Genomic DNA, 21,141 nt, shown 5'->3' with positions numbered 1-21,141 from the left:
CTGTTGTTGGCAAACTTTCTCAACCTGTGTCTAAAATTGTATTTGGCCTTTCTCTCAAAAGAGATTTTCAAACTAGATCTATGATTCTAGGCTCACATTTCCTCACAGCACAGTGATCTTGCTCCTTTTGTCGTTGTTGAGAAGTCAACCTTTGGTTTAATTTCAGTTCATTTTAATGTCATCTGTCTTTTCTCTCTGGCTGCTTTCATTGCCATTCTTGCTGATGCTTGGCATTTTCACTGTGATACAGCTAAGAGTAGATCCTGCTTGGGACTTTTTAAAACTGTGGATTGGTCTTGTTTGTATTATCATTTCTAGAAAATTCTCAGCCATTATTTCTTCCAGTATTCCTTCTCCTATAGCTGGCATATCATTGGATCTTGCTTTTTTTGTTTAGTCTGATAAGTTCTGCCTTTTGTGTCAAGTGTTTGGTCCATTCACATTTAATATAATTAATGATGGTTGAATGTATGTTTGACATTTCTGTATGTGTCTTGTCTTTTTTGTTCCTCTAATACTGCCTTTTTCTTCTGTTGAAAACTTGTTTTTTTAAACCCTTTAACTATTAAATGCCTAAACAAAAGGATGAAAAATTAGTATTTGCTGATTATGTATTAAATATCTCTAACACACTGTAAGTTTTTTCCAAAATAAAATTTAACAAAGTACACATTTTTATATTGAACAGTGTTCACAGATTCTGATAGATTCACTATCTCTTATACTTGGTATAAGAGCCTCGATCGTTCTTCTTTTAAAATAGAGCTTTGCAAAAATTTCCTAATTGATTAATGTATTTTACTTAGTAATTTTCCTCATTGGCCCAAGAATGTAGAAGTAGATGCCAGGTGATGTTGGGAACAATTGTTTCTCCTAAAGACAGCCTGGCCAGGGCTTGGTCAGGCCCTCACAGACTTCGTGTTTCTGCCATGGGATTATTCATTTTTTAGATAAAATATCGCAATGAGAACTGACAGTTTGTTACTTTTCTCTCTGGAAAATATACTAGATAGTATCATACCAATGGTGGCACATTTGAGAACATTAGTATAACTGAGATATTTTATTCTAATTCAGCAAGCCTTCCAATGGCTGCTAAAGGCAGCCACACCAGGGTGTATTTTCTTGCCCTGAGACAAACTGTGGTTGTACAACTTTCCTAATTACAGATTTTTAGTTGATTTGAACTTTACTCTTTCCTACTTAAGTAGAACACATACAGGCACTTATTCTCTGGCTCTCAGAGAGGTCATCAAATGAACAACACACTTAAGAAACCATCAAATGTTACCACAAAGCACAAAAAGTAAATTTTGAAACCTCTCAAAAGATAAAAATAGAAGTGGGATCATTATGGTGTTTTCTGATCCATGACTTTGATATATCAGGTGTTGAAACAAATCCTCAAGTCACCAGATTGGAAAACAATCTTTTCTTCTGTATGTGGTCTTCTATTCTCGTACCCGTGGAAACAGATTTTTTTCAGACAATCATGCTGCTTTTTACATCAACAGGAACTAACTGTATGGAAAGAAATGAACATATATAACGTTCATTCATTCATTCATCCATTTGTTCACTCATTTAGCAATAATAACCACTAGCATTTATGCAGTGCTTTGTGACAGGCAACTCCTATCAGCACTTCACATATTTTAAACTAATTTAATCATCATGAAACCATCAAAGATTGGTAGCATTATCATCCCCATTTTACACATAAGGAAACTAAGGCATAGGGAGGTTTAGTGATTTGTCTAGTTGTGTACCTAGTAAGTGGCAGAGTCATGCTTTGAACCCAGGCATCCTGGCCTTGGCCTCTGTGCTCTGTGCCTTTGAAGCATTGCGTTCTTCCCACATTCCAGTTGCCGTGTGAGGTGTTGAGCATGCCGCCATGGACAAGAGAAAGGCAATTTATGCTCTCTTCAAGCTAACAATCCAGATGAACAGGATTTTTATCCTATATCCTCTGTTAATCTCTTCAATAAACCAGAAAACTCGATGAGGATCATTCTTTTCTTGAGTGGAGTATATATACCTGGTTTAAAAAAAACATTACTTGGCAAGTAAGATTGTGCCTTTTTCTCAGTCTGTCTCACTTAACACACATAGTCTCAGAGAAACTCAGTTTACGTTGAAATATCATATTGAGTAATGTTTTGATGTAGTGATTACTGAGAGGCCAGGTGTTATGGGCTATTTTTATGTCTGAGCTGAGTGATGGAGTAATGAACATGCCTATTAAATTTGCATTTGATAGAAAGTTGGACCACAAGGAAAGAGGCTGTTCGTCTTATTAAACTGGAGAAATGATTCATTGGAAACCTGAAGGATGTCTGGGAGGGATGAGTGCAAGGTAACCAACCCAGGGATGCCTGTTCCTCAGATACAAGCTGAGGAGGGGATCTTTGGGCAAAGGAGAGTGGGTGACAGCCTAAAAGACACCACAGAACAAAGTGGAGTGGATTCAGTGGTACAGTAGCTTATTTAAAATCAACTTTCCACGACAACAGCAGCAAAAGAACTTGAATAAAAAGTGGACAAAGGACTTAAATAGACATTTCTACAAAGTAGATATTCAAATGGCCAGTAAGCACATGAAAATATTCTTAGCATCACCAATCATTAGGGAAATGCAAATCAAAACCACAATGAGATACCATTAGGATGACTATTATTTAAAAAAAAAAAACCCAGATACTAACAGGTGCTGGAGAGGATGTGGCGAAGCCGGAACCCTTGTGCTCTGCTGGTGGGAATGTATAATGATGCAGCTGCTTTGGAAAATAGTGTGGCCGTTCCTCAAAAAAATAAAAATAGATTACTGTATGATCCAGCAGTTCCACTTCTGGGTAAATACTCAATAGAACTGAAAGAAGGAATTCGAACAGAGGTTGTACACTCATGTTCATAATAGCAGTATTCATAATATCCAAAAGGTAGAAATCACCCAAGTGTCCATGGATGGATGAATGGATAAGCAAAATCTGGTCCATACATAAAACAGAATGTTATTCAGCTTTTAAAAAAGAAGGAAATTCTTAAAAAAAGAAAAGAAAGAAAGAAGGAAATTCTGACATGCTGCAACATAGATGAACCTTGAGGACGTTATGCTAGAGAAACAAGCCATCCACAAAAGGACAAATACTGTATGAGTACTCTTAGATGAGGTTTCCAGAGTAGTCAAAATCATAGAGACAAAGTAGAGTACTTAGTGGATACAGAGTTCCAGTTATGCACGCCTGTCTCCCTGTCCGCCTGGGAAGAGAGCTTGTCTGAAGGCCCGGCTGCTGGGAGAAGCCAGGCCAGGGCAGCCACCCCAGAGCCATCCGTCCCCGATGGTGGCATGCAGAAGGTTTATTTATTTCAGTGCTTTCATTTACAATGTCTCAGGTTCTCCTAGATATCTCATCCCACCATTCAAAGTATGGCGTATCGTCTTCAGAATTCATGCGGGGTGTTTCCTGGAGATCTCTGGATCCCCAGCCCCTAACCCAGAGCTTGGCTTGCTGCAAACATTACTACGCGTTTGTACACTGACGACCCTGCTGAGCAGCCTAGAGGCCTTAGTTCATAGCTAAGCATGTTTACCTGTGTTTCGTCTAGTGTCTGTTTCCGCTTTCACTCTGCCAAGTTCCGCTAGATGATAAAATGAAGATGTCTACTTATTTCAGGGGTCATATACAGTTCCTGCTAGTTACCCGGCCAACTGTGAAAAAACCTCAAGTAGTACAAGTACAGTTGAATGCCAGTTCATTTGTAGTGGTCTTTGCATTTTAAGTTAATGACAAACAAAACAAAAACACCTGAGAGCTAAAGGAGAGCAAGAAAAGAATCTTCAAATTTATCTCCTAAGCATTCTTGTGGGAATCCTGAGCCGAAAACAGCTGGTGGGGAATGCATCACCCACCTGCAGATGGTCAGACTTGCTCTCCTTTAAACATCCCTCCAGTGAAGGGTTAGAGAGCCCGCTTTCTGCCAAGTGTGTACCAAACCTCATGATGTGCTACGTGAGAACACAGAGAAGGTAAAGAGAGAATGTGGATAAAACGGGCCAGGATTCATGGCAGCAGGTTCTGTGCAAGGACCCGTGGCTCCATTCAGCCTGGGATCCTGGCGGGATGCCTCATCCACCTCTGGTCCCACAGAGCTGGCCAGCTTCGCAGCACCCGGCTGCTCTCTTCCTTTCTGGCGCCCTTCTTGACTTTGGGTGGAGGCTGCCATTTCTAAATTACAGAACTTCATGGCTTCCTTAGAGTCTGTGTCTCATCGGGCTGAGCCCTCTTCCTTCTAGGTCTAGGTGATTGTAGGATCCCCACTCTTTGGCATCTGCCTTTATCCCTGAAAAGGGCCCCCAGTGCACCTTTTCTTCTTGAGCTCCCATCCTCAGACGTGGGAACGTGGGGAGATCCAGGCCGTGGCAGCTGAGTCAGAAATAAATCCTGCAGAGATGGCTTTTGGGGAGTGGCCTGTCAGTAGATCTGCTCTTGGTTCACCCCCTCACGATTTTAGAGATGACCAATGGCTTTGTGGTTCAGACAGAATAGGTTATTTCTTGTTAGAGCTGGGGTAGTTAAATGGAAAACTTTTTTTCAAATTTTTCCTGTTTACACGTTTATATAGCAGAGGGCTCACCGGGCCCAAGGCACTTGCTCACCGAATCGCTCACCAGAGCGGGGGGCAGGTTCTCGGCCCCCTGCTGCTCTGCACCCCGTTAGCCCCTCGTTCCACCCGGTCAGACCGTGCACAGGAAACCATCCTGACTGCTGCTTTGTGGATAGCACTGAATGAAAGGGCTCCCTTCATGAAAATGTCACACTCAGGCATGGGAGGAGGTCTCCCAAGTCTGGGCAGTGTGATGCCACACATGTTCTCAGGTCAGCCTGTCCTGGTCGTTTCTGGCTTAGGTGCTGGTTCCAGGACGCTAATCGGAGTTGAGATTAATAGCTGAAGTGGGAGCGAAAAATGAGCCAAACTGGGGTTTCTTGGGGTGATTTATTTCAGCTAAATATGTCAGTTGTTTGTTTGTTCTAAAAATATCGTGAGGAGGATGGGGGAGTATTCCAGATTGTTGACACTTTGACTGAAATGAGAAGCAGAGTGTAACTGATACGGGATCGAGCCGGAGGCCCTGCGGGTCATGAGGAGGCGGCGGGATCAGGCTACCGAGAAGCGACGGCAGGACCGTCCCCAGCACCGTCACTCCGAGCAGCCTCCCAGCCCGGGATGAGGGGCTGCTAAGTCCTGCAGAGCGAGGTGTCTGACCCTGATGCTTTTTTTTGCTGAACAAGCGTGGTGTCAATGTTCCAGGAACCAGCAGATCTGGGAGCCTGAGCTGGGGTCAGGCTCACGGCGACCGGGAGCCGTGCTGAATGTCCCCCCAGACCTGCCAGCACCCTGTGCGGCGTCTCCTTCCACGGTAACCACGGGCCCTGAAAGTGGTCAGATTTCAAGAACTTCCTCGGTGGTAAAAACTCCCAGACAGAAGTTTGCCCATGAGCCACCTGTGCCAGTCGCTCGGCAGGGCTTCGTTCCTGGAGAAGATGCACTCATAGCAAGAGTGCATGCTCTCCAAACCCTCCTTTGGTGGTCCTGTTAGCAAAGCCAGCCGGAGTCAGCGTGCACTTGGGGGTTTTGTAAAGGAAACCAGGCACTCAGATTTGATCCCTTTAAAACTTGTAGACAAAGGGTTTCTGTCTGGCAGCCTGTGAGCAGACATCTCTTAGAATTCCAGGAGGTCAATGCACATTTCAAAGATGTCTGGATTTGATTATCTTCAGGCTAGGCAGGCAGGACTCCAAACACTCCCTGAGATCCCGAGCTCAGCTCCTGTTTACTTGCTTGGTTCTGGAAGACGTTTGAGTTTTCCAGCCCTGAAGAGGAGGACCCCCAAGGGCAGTGGATGATTATCCAGTGCTTTGCAGACTCAGGACGTGCCCTTTATGTGGGTGACAATGTGAATGGTACGCTGCCCCTCACTGGAGAGGCTCGGGAAGGACCTGGGCAGGGTTATAGCACATCCACCAGAAAGCCCTCCAGAGAATCTCTCCAGAAGGAAAGGAAGGTTCAAGACCACAGGTGGGGGTAGCCTTCATTTGTGAGCTTAATGTAGGTGGTTGATCAGAATTGCCACTGAATTTAAGAATAAAATACCCTCAAAATCCTTACTGGAATGAAATAAACACAGGTAGAATTGCCTAAGTGTAGGGACTATGGGAACTCTTTTCCTTGGATGTCTTTTTTTAAAAAAATCAGACCATATGAAGGCTAAGATGGAGAGTTACGAAGTAGAGTGGTGCTTTTTGAACTTAAGTTTGCACAAGTCACCTAGGACTCTTGTTACATGAAGATTCTGACCCATTGGGTCTAGAGTGGTGTGTACTTTGTGCATTTCTCACATGCTCCCAGGGGATGCAGAGGCTGCTTGTCCCAACCACGCTCTTGAGCAGTAAAGCATTATAGGACCTCTCAAGGCCTTTTCCAGGGCTGGGTTAATTGGAAAAATCTATATTTTTTCTAATGAGTCAATGAACAGCACGTCAATACAGCAATTAGGTGAGCCAGATGATCAAAGGAATTGTGTATTTCCTGTGTAATAGTTGAGTATACAGATCATTCATTCAGGTGACATTTACTGAACAATCACCATTAGTGAGACCCCCCCCCCACCAAGCAATGTTTGATATCTAATGGAAGCAGTCACGTGACTGGTTCCACACCACCACCCCCCCATCCCTTCCAGCTGTTGCCAGAGGGTCCTCAGGGGGCTGGTAGCCTCAGCTCTGGGGCCTGCGCAGCTGCGACCCCACCATCATGGGCTCGCCTGGTGGTGACCGGGCCTGTGGAGCTGCGTCAGGCCGGGCAGCTCGCAGGCCAGTCGTGGCATTGATCTCCAGTGACAGTGACTCAGCCCCGGATCAGAGGCTGCTTTTTGCAGAGAACACCACCTCCTGGGATTGGGCTGCTTTGGAAACCCGGCCAGGAGAGCAAGGGCTCCAAGACCAGCAGGACGTGAGAAATGCTGGTAACAAGGACCTGAGATGGATTTCCTTCACGAAAGCCCCACCGAAACCTGAGAGCAGCCCCTCGTCCCCCTCTGAGGGGTGGGTTAGAGGTGTTGGGAACATCCTCTCCGTGACCGGCTGCCGCTCGGTCCTGTCTGACTTTGTTCCCAGCTGACTCATCTGGCTTCAGATTTCCACCGCTCCTCCTCATCACCATGTGCTTGGGGCACATCTCTTTTCTCTCACCATCTGATCTGTGGCTGCCAAGCCATCTTCTCAATTTAAAATTTCATTTGAGCATACCTACCTCCTCCCCACCCCTGCCTGATGTACTGTCACTTGTACCTGGTGACAAAGTGGTGACACTTCCCTTCAGGTGTTTGGCAGCCCGCCCCACTCCAGCTCTCAGGTCAGGCTCTCGGGAAGTGAGAGATGTGGGCGGTATCCAAGTCCCCTGTGGCCATTTGCCCCACGTGGGCAAATACCACATGCGTTTTCTACACAGCTGTTTTGCATCCCAGCCTACATTCAGCAGATAAACAAAGACAGGTCCCTGGCATGCTGAGCCCAAGAGCACACAAACACAGATCAGCACAAAATACCAAACGTTCAAGGTTCCCGTGATGTTCTTTCTGAATCAGTTGCCTTGAATACAGCATTTACGGATCTGCTAATTAGTGAGGGTTTTGTTTATTAATATGCGTGTTTCCTCCTTGATGCACTTAATGAGCACATTGTTTATACTGCCAGATAAGATTGGAGGGAATTATTACTTTAGAATTTCTCTAAACTTTCCTAGTTTATTTTCATGGACAGTTCTTCATCAGAAAGCTTAGTGAGGCGTATTAGATTTCAGAATTAAGCAATATCTACCCTTTTAGCTTCTTCTCGGGCCCCAGCCTTATATGCCAGACTCCAGACACCATTCCTTGAGTGCACGGGACGCTCCTGCCTTTGTCGAGATAGTCCATCTGCCTGCCTGGAAGGCCCCTCCCCAGGACCCCTCCCACCCTAACTGTGAAAGTCCTACTTCTCGGCTGTCTTGCATGACCCCCCAGGCAGACCCTGTCTCCTTCCTTTTGTGCTGCCAGAGAACCTTGTCCATATGTCTGTTTGTGTTCATCACATATGTGTATGTAACACTAGACTGTGAGCTTTGCTGGGGAAAGATACCATGTCTTATTCCCCTTTGTGGCCTCAAGGGCATAATAGGCATTTTTTTAATGATTGACAAAAGGATGAACAAATTCAAGTTCATTATCAGGCACACTGACATGTAGGTAGTCAGCTGTACAAATTATGGGGTGAGTAAACAGATTACAAAAAATATTTTATACAGATGAGATGAGGAAGGAGCTAGATGCTGCCTGGGGGGCGGGGGGTGAGTCATAGGAGATGTCAGACGGTGGGACTTGCACAGGTAGAGTAGGAGGGGCGCTGGGGAGGGGACTTCAGGCAGGCGGAGGGAGCACCGTGAGCGCAGGCAGGAAGATGGGAGGGCATATGGCAAAAGCTCGAGGAATCCTGTTGAGTCTGTGTCTCATGGGGGTGGGGCCCAGGGTGAAGCTAAACCAGAGAGATGTGCCGGAGGGGGAGCCAGTGCTTGGGGGCAGTCTCCAGGGAGTGAGGAAGGTCTTCCCGGGGATGAGGATTAGACATTAAACCTGGCCCTGGTACATTCTCCAGGGTGCCCAGTGAAAAGTCACCAGGCCATATGGCCCCAGAGCTTCACCAGGGGCCTGTATCTTCTTTCTAAGGTCTACACTAAGCCAGTTATTTCAAGAGTTATCTTGGGATTCTCAAAAAATTCCAAAAATGGGGTAAAGTATTGTTTCTGTTAGTTTTAATGAAAAGTAAAGCCTTGATTAACTGCATTGTTCAAGTGTCTAGAATTTTATATGTGCCTGACTTTTTTTTTTTTTTTTTTTTTTTTTTTTTGTCTGCGTTGGGTCTTCGTTTCTGTGCGAGGGCTTTCTCTAGTTGCGGCAAGCGGGGGCCACTCTTCACCGCGGTGTGCGGGCCTTACACTATCGCGGCCTCTCTTGTTGCGGAGAACAGGCTCCAGACGCACAGGCTCAGTAATTGTGGCTCACAGGCCCAGTTGCTCCACGGCATGTGGGATCTTCCCAGACCAGGGCTCGAACCCGTGTCCCCTGCGTTAGCAGGCAGATTCTCAACCACTGCGCCACCAGGGAAGCCCTGGGCCTGACTTTTGAGTGAAAGAGGCAAGTCACAAAAAGCACAGGCAAATGTGATCAATTTTTTTTTTAATGTGATCATTTTTTAAAGAACCATGTATGATGTATCCTAGGAACAATACCCCAGGAGCCCAAACTCCACTTTTTCTGCAACCCTACCCGAATTTCAGGGCCTTAATCTGTCCCTAAGCCAGAAATCCTGCCTAATATTCGTGGCAAGTCTTTCCTGCTGATTGGCCTGTAACTTCTCTGAGGGCAAGGGACTGTATTTTATGCCACTTTTATTCCACACAGTATCTAACACAGATCTTTGCACATTTTAGGGTTTTAAATATTTAACAGTGGCTTAGAAAATGCTACATATCTTCATTAGTGTCAGTAGTGTGGTTAGAACATCTCAAGTCATTCTCCTCTGTTTCTTGTTTGGCTCTTCGGAGTCAGATGTGTTTGGGTTTACGTTTCTGTTCTAACAGCGACTGGCAACATGAACTTGGGCAGATTCCTTAGCTCTCAGCCTAACTTGGAGGGTTGTTGTAGAGATCACTGATTACATATTTACAGTGTCTGGCAGCTGCTGCTGTTATTGTTATTATTTCAACTGTCTTCAAAGCAGAAGCTTCCTGGCTTATAGCTTATTATTCCACAGTTGAGAGCTCTTGTATTTTCTGGAATTGCATTTCCATTTGGGAGTTTTAGCTCCTATTACTTAAGGCTGGCTTCAGCGGTTGGGGGTTGGGGAGGCTTTTTGACCTGAATCTCAAAAGATGAGTAGAGGCTTAAAAAGCAGAAGCGGATGGAAAAGGCATTCCAGGCAGAAGGAACAGCATGTGCAAAGACCCAGGGGCATGAAGGAGAGTGACATGTGGAGGAAGTTGATCGTGGCTAGAATGGGGGATGTACGTGGTGGGCAGACGGCAGACAGAGGCTAAGCATGTGGGCAGGAGCCAGATCATAAAAGGCATTGCACGTGATGCTAGATTTGGACTACCAGGAACATTGTTAGATTGGTATTTTAGCGAGGTTCTATTCTTCATTAATTTCCTGTAAGTATTCAATGAGTCTCTGGGCAAAATTTTTTTTAATTAGATTAATGGACTTTAAGCCAGGTATAGGGAATAGGAATAGACCATTTTCCCAGCATGTGATGCCTTACTATACTTAAGAGGAACATCTCACTTAATTTGTGGTGGGTCCTGGGTGATGTGGCCGGCAAATGATCTCAGCCCGGCCATCCCTTTGCCCTCTCTATCAGGTTGACAGTTCCACAGATTGAAATGCAGTCAGTGCTGGTTGGTCCCAGGTTTTTTGCCTCAGGGTTTCCTCAGTAGATGGAATCTACAATATCTTTGGACATCAAATTAACAGCACATTAACGCTTACCGTTGTTTGTGTACTCTTCACGTCTGTGCCAATGTAACATGCACCCAGCCAGATGTTTTCGAACAATCTTGAAATGTGTGAGCAGGGCTCGGCAAACATGTTGACAAGTCCCTTGTTCTGTTTTCGGCATTGTTCTCTGCCTTATAAACCAGCCGAGGTCTGGGGAGTGGCGAGAAGGAGCACAGTCTCTGAGGCCTCCAATCTCCTGCTTCTCCTTTGCGTGCAAGAACATGTCAGAGCTAAAGGCTCCTGGAACTTTCTGCCCATCGCTCTGGACACATCTGACAGTGGCCGAGAGGCTTTGCTTTTTCTCCCCAGCCTGTGCTCTCAGCTCCTCTTCTCCGTCAGCCTCTCCTTCACGCCGCTCCCCTTGCTTCACTTCCAAGTACCTTTTCCATCATTTGGGCTCAGCAATTCTACTATTGTTCTTCCTGTCTGGTTCTCTGAAATCCAGCCCACACCTTTCAACTCCATATCCTGAGTCAAGTGTTTGAAAGCTGTTATTTCATGTTAATTAGAAGTTCTTTTTCCAGCCAAGAAGCCTTGCACAGAACTGTTCCCCCAAGCTGTGGCTTAGAGACAAGCTCTGGTGTTTTGTACTTTGGTACAGTTAGAGGAATCGTGGATAATTGCTCTTAGAGCCGCAGCACTGCCTGCCGGGCCAGGAAACCTTCCCCACGACTCCGTGGCCCTCCGTGGGCTGGCAAGCTCCGAGCTTGACTCAGCCAGAGGACTCGGTGTGCCTCCAGAGAGCACCATGGTCTCGGTGGGGTCTCCCCTGGCCAGAATTGCTTGGCACCCAGACCTCATCCACGAGGGTCTCTGGCCTCCAAGTAGGTCTCCACCAAATGCTGGCAGGTGACCGTTTGGCAGCTCCTCCTTCCTTTGTAACACATGTTCCAGTTGACCCATGTCAACTGGACCCATGTCATGTGGGAGATTCTGGTGGAGAAGTACTCCCACCACCTTCTGGACTCCTGAAGACATCAGCAGGAGTTGGCTTCTGGCTCCTTAAAAACCCCTCAAGACAGCCTGAGTGGCTGCCATTCCTTGCAGGCAGTCCTGGAAGGGCCTCAGGGAATTTCCGCTTCTTGAGGCGTTTTTGAGCAGAAGCCAAGCCCTGTTCTCACATCTGGCCTCACTCTTTACGCCCACCTGCTGGTAGATCAGGGCCTCCATCCGTCTCATTACCTGGCCTGTTATTCCATCGTCCTAGGCTTCTGCAGACCCAGGCTTGAGAAGGCTGCAGCCCTGAGCCCTCTGGGAGCCACCAGCGCCCCCTGGGCATCCTGTGTTCCATTTGGAGGGAGTAGTTGGCGCTAACCCATCCTGAGCTTGGGTGGTGACTGTTAGGACCACCCTCATTCCACCTCTCCTGGGGCAGGGGGCGGGCGGACGTTCCTCCTCCGAAGGGCCTGCCTTCAGATGAGTAGTGAGGATTTCTCCTATATGTCTAACTTAAATCACTAGAAACATATTTCTTTACCTTCTGCGGTTTATAGAGAAAATAGTCAGTGAGCAAATGCTGATTTAAAGCCCACTGACCTCAGAGCACAGTTCTAAGCACTGTGGAAGCGAGGCCAGGGGTTCTTTTATTGAAGGGAGGTAAAACCCCCTACTGAGAGGGGTCCTTACAAAGATAACACTGATATTGTTTGGTAAAGTGCCAAGCACAGGGCACAGAGAAGACCTTTAAAAAAACAGGAGCTCCTCCCTGTCTTTGTCTTCTTTTTATTAACAACAAACACCAGCTAATAGGATACACACGGAGTAAAGATAAAGGTGTGAAAGTGGTATCCATGGAAGACCTATTTGATGAGGTGGAGTTTTAGCTGAATTTAGAAAGAATTAAGGAGCGACGTGGATTAGTAGAGATTAAGATTGAGAACATGGCGTATATTCTTAGAGTTATGATAAAAACATAGCCTTTGGCCAGTGAATTACATTGGTAGGAGTAAAGGGCCCAGTGGGATACGTGGCAGTGAATGGGATGGTGACATAGGAGTGGGCCAGTGGGCAGAGTGTCTTAAAGCAGTGGTCCCCAAGCTTTTTGGCACCAGGGACCAGTTTCACGGAAGACAGTTTTTCTCCGGACAGGTGGGGGGCCGTGGGAGGCAGGGCAGATGGTTCAGGAGGTAATGCGAGTGATGGGGGGGGCGGCACATGAAGCTTTGCTCACTCACTGCTCACCTCCTGCTGTGCGGCCCGGTTCCTAACAGGCCGCGGACAAGTACCCCTGTCTTAAAGGACTCGATAAGGAATTTTGACTTATTATTATAGTCAATAAGGAATCATTGTAGTTTCTTGAGCTGAGAATGAAAATGATTTTTGGAGATCTTTATTATATGACTTCTTAGAGCCGGGCAGGTGAGTGGACAGCAAGACCATCAGGACGGTCCCTGGGCTCATGGCGGGGCTTTCACAAGGACAGTAGTGATGAGCCCAGGGACCAAGGGAGCTGATGTCTAGAGGGACATAAGTAGACTTAGGGGGCGGGGCAGCTCTGAGGGGCCACGAAAGGGAGAAGGGGCTAAGCTTAGTGCCCTGAAGGTCTGGGCGGAATGCGAAGCCATCGGTGGTAAAAAAAATTGGGAAGAGGTAGTGGGTGACTATGGGTGACTTGGTGAAGTCCTAGCCCCTACAGAAGGGCTGGAGAAGATCAAAGAGGAGAGGGCCTTAGCCCGAGGCCCCCTTTTTATGTGCCCTCGGTTCAGGCTTTCATCTCCTTCCCATGATGAGGATCATTGTGGAAGGTTATTTGTAGATATTTATGTAGATAATTACATCTCCTGTGTAATTTTGTAAATAAATCAAGATTCGCTTTTGATGCATTTTTGAAGTTTTGCAGATACACTGGCTTTGTTCTAAAAAGCACGGTCTTGATAAAATCCCTGTGTTCTGAATGAAATTAGCCACTCCGATACGTTTCACCTGACCACACATGGTGGCATTGTGCCGGCACTGGCCTTGGGGGTGAGACTTATGCAGAGGCAGATACTGAGCCGGGAGTTCTGGAATTCTCGGCCCTACTGCCACTGCTTCCCTCGGATCCAGCCTTTGGACGCCCCCTTCTAGAATGAGTACAGAGCTTCCGGCTACTTTGTTTTGTTCTGGTGGGGACTCTGGCTTGAGCTGTGTTCTTTTCTCCCTTTATCTCCCCACCACAGACTACTGTTTTCCAAAGTGAAGTTGGAGTCGCTGTGCCGGGGCCCGGATGAGGCGCTCCTCACTTGTAAGCACATGCTACAGATTTGGAAATCCTGCTACAATCTTACCAATCCCAGGTAAGAGGCCAGCGGCGGCGCCTGTTGTGCGTGGGTTTTGCGTGGCCCCTGCCTCGCAGTCCATCCCCGATTGGCATTTTGCAGGACAAATTCTCCACCCCTGTGCACCCCTAGGCCCCCGGGAGCCACAGGTAAGAGCAGCGGAGCCTCACACATTACATTTTTAAGGAGATTTTCTCTTAGTGTCTGATGAAATCTCCAAATCGTGGGTTTCTTATGCTTTTGTGGCCACGGTGGCCCTCTAGGCTCACTTCCAATCGGTCTCCATCTGACTTCTCTCAGCCAGCCATTTACGTAATTCCCTTTGACGAGTCTTTATCTTTCTGGTGATTTATGGATAGACTAGTCAATTATATATTCCAGATGGGGTTCTCACAGTAATATTTTAAAAAGACCTGCATAGACAACAGGCCACATGCTAATAAGGAGAATAGAAATTGCTTTTGACATGATAAAGTGTAACTTTCAAAAAGTTAAAATCATGGCTCAAACAAATATAAAAGATGAGCACATATCAAACATAAAAGATTAGCACATATGAAAGATTTTATTTACCTCATTAACTAATGAGGGAAGCAGTAAAATGTTAAGACCCATTCAAAGAAGAATTTGAAAAATAGATTTGCTGAAATGAATTTGCAAATACATATAAAAACAATAATATTCTATAGAACAATGAAATACATTGTTTGGGGTTATCTTTCCTACGAGGTGGACATTGATTGTATCTCGACCAGACAAAATTCATAGGTTTTCTACCGGCCAACTCTGCCCCACAGAGATGTGAAAGGGGCCAGCCAGTCGGAGTCAGTCAAAGGCGCCCACCCTGCAGAGGCAGATAATCTGGGGAAGGTCCCCTAGTCAACTCCCAGCATGTCCCCGAAAAACACCATCTTCAAGTCTTGAGCAGTGTTTCCCGGCATGTGTCTGGATTACGAAGTGTGCCCTGACCTGTGAAGGAAGTGATTTAATGAAAAGGGACCTCACGATGCAGGTGAATTCAAACAACTGCTCAAACACTCAGAATAGTTTTCAAGTTCGCGGCAAGATGTATGGACAGCCCACATTCTGCTCTTAAGAGTCAGGAGCCTAAAACTGTATAAGTCAAATGGTAAATGTGTTCAAGGGTGTGGCCCACCCAATCCAGCCCAGCAGGAGGCGGGCAGGTGGGTTGGTGAGTCGCTGTGGGCGGGAGGAAAGGTGGGGTGGGGTTAGGGAAGCAGCTCGGTGCTGGTGGGGTTCCATGTGAGATCTTGTCTGACAAGTTTTTGCCGTGAAAAAAAAAAAATTCAAAATCAGGGCCCTGTTGAGGTGATGGGTCCTGATGAGCTGACGTGAGACAGAGTTGAGACCACAAGCCCCGTGGGCGGTGTGGCTAGAAGATGGGGGAGCCTGGCCGGGAGACCCCCCCCTTGCAGAGCCCGAGCCACAAGAATTACACGAGAGTCCCCTTCCTAACCGTAGCCTGTGGCACGTTCCCAGGCCCACGGGGCCCATCTTCCTCTTGATGAAAAGCTAATCGTGAAACTGGCCTCTTCCCTTTTGTGGGTATGTTCTGGAGATAAAGATCATTTTAATTTTTTTAAAAAATTCTACTTTTCTGAGTCTGTAGGCAGAAATAGGAAATGTCCATATTTATGTCCCCCAAAGTCCCCACTCCCAGCCTACCAGACGCAGCAGGATTTGAGGGAGGGTCTTTGCCGCGAGCCCAGCTACAGGCGATACTCCCCGAGCTGGCTGCTTCCTACTGCAGCACATCCCTTTGTCTGTACCCCCTTTAGAAGTGAGAAAATAAATCCATCAGCTTTCCCGTTGCCAGTTTTCCCTCAGTTCTCCACACCTCTCCCACCTCCCCACATTTCTTCCCACTTAGCAACCAAGAGTATTGCATGTGAGGAGAAGAAAAAATAGCAGAATTGGAAAGCTTTTTAAAAATACTTAACCAAATGCCTGGGCTGTGTCCATACTTGCTCGCCTCCCTGAAGGATCCTTCGGGGCCAAGCGGTGGGGGGGACCCTGGCCCCGGGCGGCGCAGAGTCTGGCTGGGGGTGGGGCTGGGGGTGGGGGTGGGGTGGGCGGAGGAGGACCATCAGCTCCACGGAACTGCTCCCTCCGGCTACTCCCAGAGCCTTGAGGGAGGGGGGCTGGCAGTGCAGCAGTCCCTTATTAAGGAGTTTCCTGTTTGTTTTTTTAACTCTGTTTTCTCTGGGATATAAATAAACGTTTCTCCTGTAGCCCTCACCAGTGTGCAAATTTAGACATCCTCCCCAGTACGGTCGGGGAGGGCGTGACCCTGGCAGTAGAATAAAGCAGAAGAGGGGAGGGCAGCGTCTTGACAGGGACAGCACACCCCGCAGTTCTCCAGATAAGGGCAGCTCTGGGCCCGGCAGCCTCAAGTCGGGAAACACGGGGCTTTAGAAGAGGATAGAAACGCATGCCCAAGACGTGAAAACTGAGCAGAAAGCATGCTGGCAGGGGGCTGTTGGTTTCCAGCTGGAGAAGGTCCTCACTGACTTCGGGGCTCAGGCGCCCGTGTTTCTAAGTGTGCTCAGTTGTGAGGGACCTGCGCTCACCCCTCCCAGGGCGTCCCACCGCTCGCCACCCCCAAGAGCCCCCCCCAGGGTCTGGCACGGGCCTCCAGAGCGGTGGGACTGAAGGGGGCGCAGAAGAAGACACGGGCAGTAACAGGGCCAAACGGAGCCAAGACCTCGCTTCCTGTTCTCTGCGACCCGTCCCTCCTCTTCACTCTTGCTTCAAGGAGAACCACCCTCTGAGCCAGTCGCTGAACGCAGCCTTAGGCCAAAGAGCGGTCCCTGCAGGCTGAGAACGCTTCTCCTGCTGTGAGCAAAGGGTGGGTGGCGTTCTCCTGAGTGTACATTTGGCAAGGTGTTGGTCATTTCAGAAGCCTGGGTTTATTTCCCGAGGCCTGCAGTTTTGCTTGCCTTTAGGACAGAAATCTGCCTCACGTTTCGTCTTCTCTCCTGCTGAAGTGCACAGCTCCCTCAGCTCTTGTGCGCGTTGACTTGGCCACTTAAGACAGTGTGACTTCTGGCCAGAGCCTCGCCAGACGGTCCAGCGCTTCAGCAAGGGATGCTGTACCTTCCCTGTGCCGCCCCGTGCTAAGCTGTTTATACGTTCTCCTCAACCCCTGCCTCAGCCTTGCAAGAAAGCTACTGTTCTTTTCCACTTCATAGAAAATAAAAGTGAAGCTACACTTCACTTTTATTGAAGAACTTGCCCTAGTTTTCTCAATTAAACAACTAGTAGAGCTATTATTCAAACCCAGGTCTGCCGAACATCAAAGCTCTCTCCATCACCCATGCTGCCTCTCTGAATTGACAACCAGCTTTTTTTCCTTTATTTTTATTTTTTATTATTAACTACTTCTTCCCCCCTCTTGTCACTGCCACTTAAACCATCTCCATCATGTAGCCATATGATTGGAAGAAAATTTTTTCTTCCTAAGTCCCATTTCAATCACATTAACGAATAGCACATAAACATTTTTAAAAAAGACAATTTCTTTGCTCTAACCTCAGTTGGAAATTGGAAACCCCATTTCACGCTAGTAGTCATCCGTATTTTGGTGGAGCTTTTCTTTTCACAAAGTGTGCTCTCATTCATCTTCAAAGTAGCCCCATAAAATGGCCAAATGTCGTGTTACATCAGACCCATTTTACTGATGAGAAAATTGAGTTCGGGAATGTTGAGAACTTGCCTTGATTCGTGTAATCCAGCCTTAAGTTGCCTGGGAAATGTTCTGGTTTCCTATCCAAGGCCCCTCTATTACATCAGTATTTATTGTGTGCCAGGCACTGTCTCAGAGCTGGGAAGGGACAAAGCTGTGACAAGGACCCCAGGGTTCTGGTTCCCAGTCCACCACCAGCTCGCCTCCTGTGTTTAATCTCTGTGTAGCTGTGTTAGAGGATTTCCAAGAGAAGCTTCCAGTTTCCAGGAGAACTTAACCATCAGTACAGTGTACTCGGGATTTTCAGTCCTTATTTAAGGGAATAGAAATTACCTGGATGTGTACATCTACATACGTGGATCTCTGCGGCTTATGTGCGGTGGATTTGGGGTTCCTTCCAGTTTCCTTTCCCTAAACCCTCTACGAACACCGCTGACCAGGAATGGTTTTCCTTTCCTTCCTGTCATCCTCCTTCGGAGGTGGTCCTGGCACCTAAGGGCCAGGCAGAGAAGAGGTGAGGTGACTGAGCTGTAGGGGGAGGTGGTCCACGGAGGTGCCCAAGCAGATGTGTCCCAGAGGGAGAGAGGAAGGCTTGCGGGAGAGAGCCTGGCCAGAATGAGAGAACGAGGCCAGGCCTTCCTCTGCCCCTTCTTCCACATCCTGTGGATCATGGCAAAGGCAAATTCTGCACCATATAAACAAAGAACTATAACCTGCTTAAAGCATCCAGCAAAATTCTCAGTCAGTCACAGCCGTCAGAGTGGAAATGAAAGCATCTCCATTGTGAATAGTTATTTGTTGCTATATAAGCAACAGATACTATGGAGATAAACAAATACTATGGAGATAAACTAAGGAATGTAACCAAATATTGTTTCTCAGCTGGTGGAAGGGAAATATAGGTCGTGGGTCCCTATCATTGGCTGAGGTTCATAAGTTAAGATCTTCGTTTTAGTTGGGGTTTATAACATCTGGAGTAGGAGGTCCTTAACTCAGCTTCTCCACACCTACCGTTGCACCAGACAGCTGGGAATGAGTTGTCTCCAGAAGTCAGCCAGCGTTGTCAACCCCAGATGCATGTCTGGAGGCATGGTATTTATAAGGACACCTGGCGTGTGTCCAGAAGTTATAGTTCTTCTGAATGTTCTGTGTCCATGACCTCAGTTCAGCCTGACACACTCCTGTGTGGGAAGACAATCCTTATCCTCACCTCACAGGGAAGTCACTGAGGCACAGAGAAAGGGGCCTTGCTCAGAGTGACCTGCCATTAGTGACAGATGTGGGATAAGAACCCAGACTCCTGGTTGGGTTCCGGGACCCAGCGTGACATGCAGCAGCCAACCCTGTGCTCTGATACTTGGTGAAATGAGAAGCCTGGAGGATTGTGGCTGAGCCAGACATTTCCCGTCCACCTCCTGTGATTTGGTCCACTGAAAACCCAGGCAAATCCTTCCTTGGCAATTCCAAGACCTCATTGTGTGTCCTGGAATCCCCAAGGTGATGAAAAATTTCACTGTATTTTGAGATAAGATCTTCCGAAAAACTCCTAAGTGGGGAGCCATTGCAACATTCAGATAATTAACTCTTTGTAATATTTTTGTAGTATTTTTTGTAATATTTATATTAAAAATACATGCATGAACAGATCAATGCTAGAAATATTCAGTTGCTAATGTGATGAATGCAAATTTGCATGTACTTTTATGCTGTCTTCTGCTCAGAGACATTTATTGTTTCTCAGTCGTGGAAATAATTAATAGAACAGATTCCAAAAAGCATGTATCCAGTGATGTCATAAGTATAGGCTGACAAACCAGTCTGTACTGAAGCAAGTTTCCTTCTGCTTCCTGTGGATTTCTCTAACTACATCACTGGACGTGGAAATTGCAGCCTGCAAACCATATTAAGTTTCATAGCAAATCTTGTTTGTACCACTTTTAGAAACAGCTGCATAGAGGAAGGAAATTGTGTCCCTTTATTGTGGAATTTGAACTTCTTAACAAAAAAAAAAAAAAATCATTTGTAGAGCCCCCAGATTGGAAAAAAAAAAAATGGATTCAAAGAAAAGCATTAAAGGCTCAAACCTCAAGAGACAGATATGCATCTTTTGATAGAATATCATGATAGAGGAAAAAAGAATGCAATTGTTTCATTGTTTTTACTTACAAGCTTCTTAGAATTTAAAAAAAAAAAAAGTCTTTATGAGCCAAGGGCCCTTAACGGTGTTTCGTTCCAGTTAGTCCCGATGTGGTCTCCCACGTGACTCGCCCGAGGAGTGGGGCTGATCCCGTTATGTTATGCAGGAGCAGCCTGGAGAGGGGGATTCAGTGCAGGCAGCTAATAAGGAGCACCGGCCTGCAGGTTGCTGCCAAGACGCTACCGTGTTCTCTCCAAGGCCCAGCCTGCCCAGCGCGGGAACACTGGAAGGGGGCTGTAGCTGCCGCTCTGCCAGCACCCAGCTCAGTGTAGGGCCTCACACCTCCTCTCTCTTGTCTATTAAATAGAGGTATCAACCACGCCATTTATCTTAAAGGCTTGTTCTTAGGACACAAACGAGGCCGTGGCTGTGATCACCCTTTGCAAAGGAAGGGCCAGTGGTTCTTGAATTTGGCTATGCATTAGAACCATCTGGGGAGCTCTGAAAACCAGAAATTCTGATTTTTTTGGTCTGGGGCAGGACCCAGGTATCAGTGGCTTTTAGAGATGCCCCGGGTGATTTTTCTGTGCAGCCAGGGCTTAAATGCACTGGTGTAGAGCGTTGGTTCCTAAAGACGACTCGAGGATGATGTGTTTATGGGCTTGATGAGCCTGAGACTTACCAGCACAGAATGCTCATCAGTTTCCCCCACACGGTGGATGGAGAACGTGGCTCAAAGTTCTCATTTTTGTGTCTTACAATGACACAAAAGAGACGAAAATTAGCTTGGGTCTCTGGGTGCGGTTTAAGCCGTGTTTGTGATGTGGATCCTGAAAGGAATCCCAGCCCAGGCCGGGCGGGGAAGCAGGATGCCCGGTGATGAGTGGAAAGGTGCTGAAGAAGCTCAAAAAATGCACAGAAGGTTTTGCTGCATTTCAGGAGTCGGGATTGGTTGACTCTGTTTCCTTCCCCTGCCCACCCTTCAAATGACTGACATTTGTAGCTGTGTTTTGCAGTGATTCTGGACGTGGGAGCAGCCTCTTAGATAGAACCATTGCTGACAGACGACAGCTTAATACAATTACTTTGCCAGACTTCAGCGATCCCGAGACAGGTGAGAATAAAAAGCCAGAGGGGCCGAAACGGTGTCAACCAGAAGGGACATGGGGCCTGGCCCCAAGCCGCGCGGGATGAAGACCATCAGGGCCTGGGGTGGGAAGAAGTCCTCACCCAAATAGGCTAAACTCTCACCTGAGGTGCATTTTCTCCAGTGTCTTTTTTCAAGTGTGTGTTCACAGTGGGGGAAGTAATATTACTTGCCCAACACAGCTCTTTGAAATCTTTCTATTTTTCCCCTTGCTCTTGGAGCCGAAAATTCGAAACTAAAATTAGACTGTTCCCATCCCCATCAAGCTTCCCCTCTGCTTTTCTGTTTCTTTCTCTTTCTTTA

The 21,141-nt window shown here is 47.0% G+C and overlaps 1 protein-coding gene across 8 annotated transcripts in view; it reads left to right on the top strand.

Moving 5' to 3' along the window:
- Positions 1-21,141, top strand: part of TTC7B (tetratricopeptide repeat domain 7B) — a 240,435-nt gene that overhangs the window by 158,931 nt on the left and 60,363 nt on the right. For all 8 annotated transcript variants that reach the window (XM_036842602.1, XM_036842601.1, XM_036842604.1 and 5 more), the window contains 2 exons: positions 13,750-13,866; positions 20,708-20,805. In XM_036842602.1, the coding sequence (XP_036698497.1) occupies positions 13,750-13,866; positions 20,708-20,805 (215 nt within the window). The remainder of the gene's footprint in view (positions 1-13,749; positions 13,867-20,707; positions 20,806-21,141) is intronic.

This window comes from Balaenoptera musculus, chromosome 2 (genome assembly GCF_009873245.2).
Source record: "Balaenoptera musculus isolate JJ_BM4_2016_0621 chromosome 2, mBalMus1.pri.v3, whole genome shotgun sequence".
Classification (NCBI taxonomy): Eukaryota; Metazoa; Chordata; class Mammalia; order Artiodactyla; family Balaenopteridae; genus Balaenoptera; species Balaenoptera musculus.
Note: the sequence above shows the minus strand (reverse complement) of the source record. Positions and strands in the feature narration are given on the sequence as shown.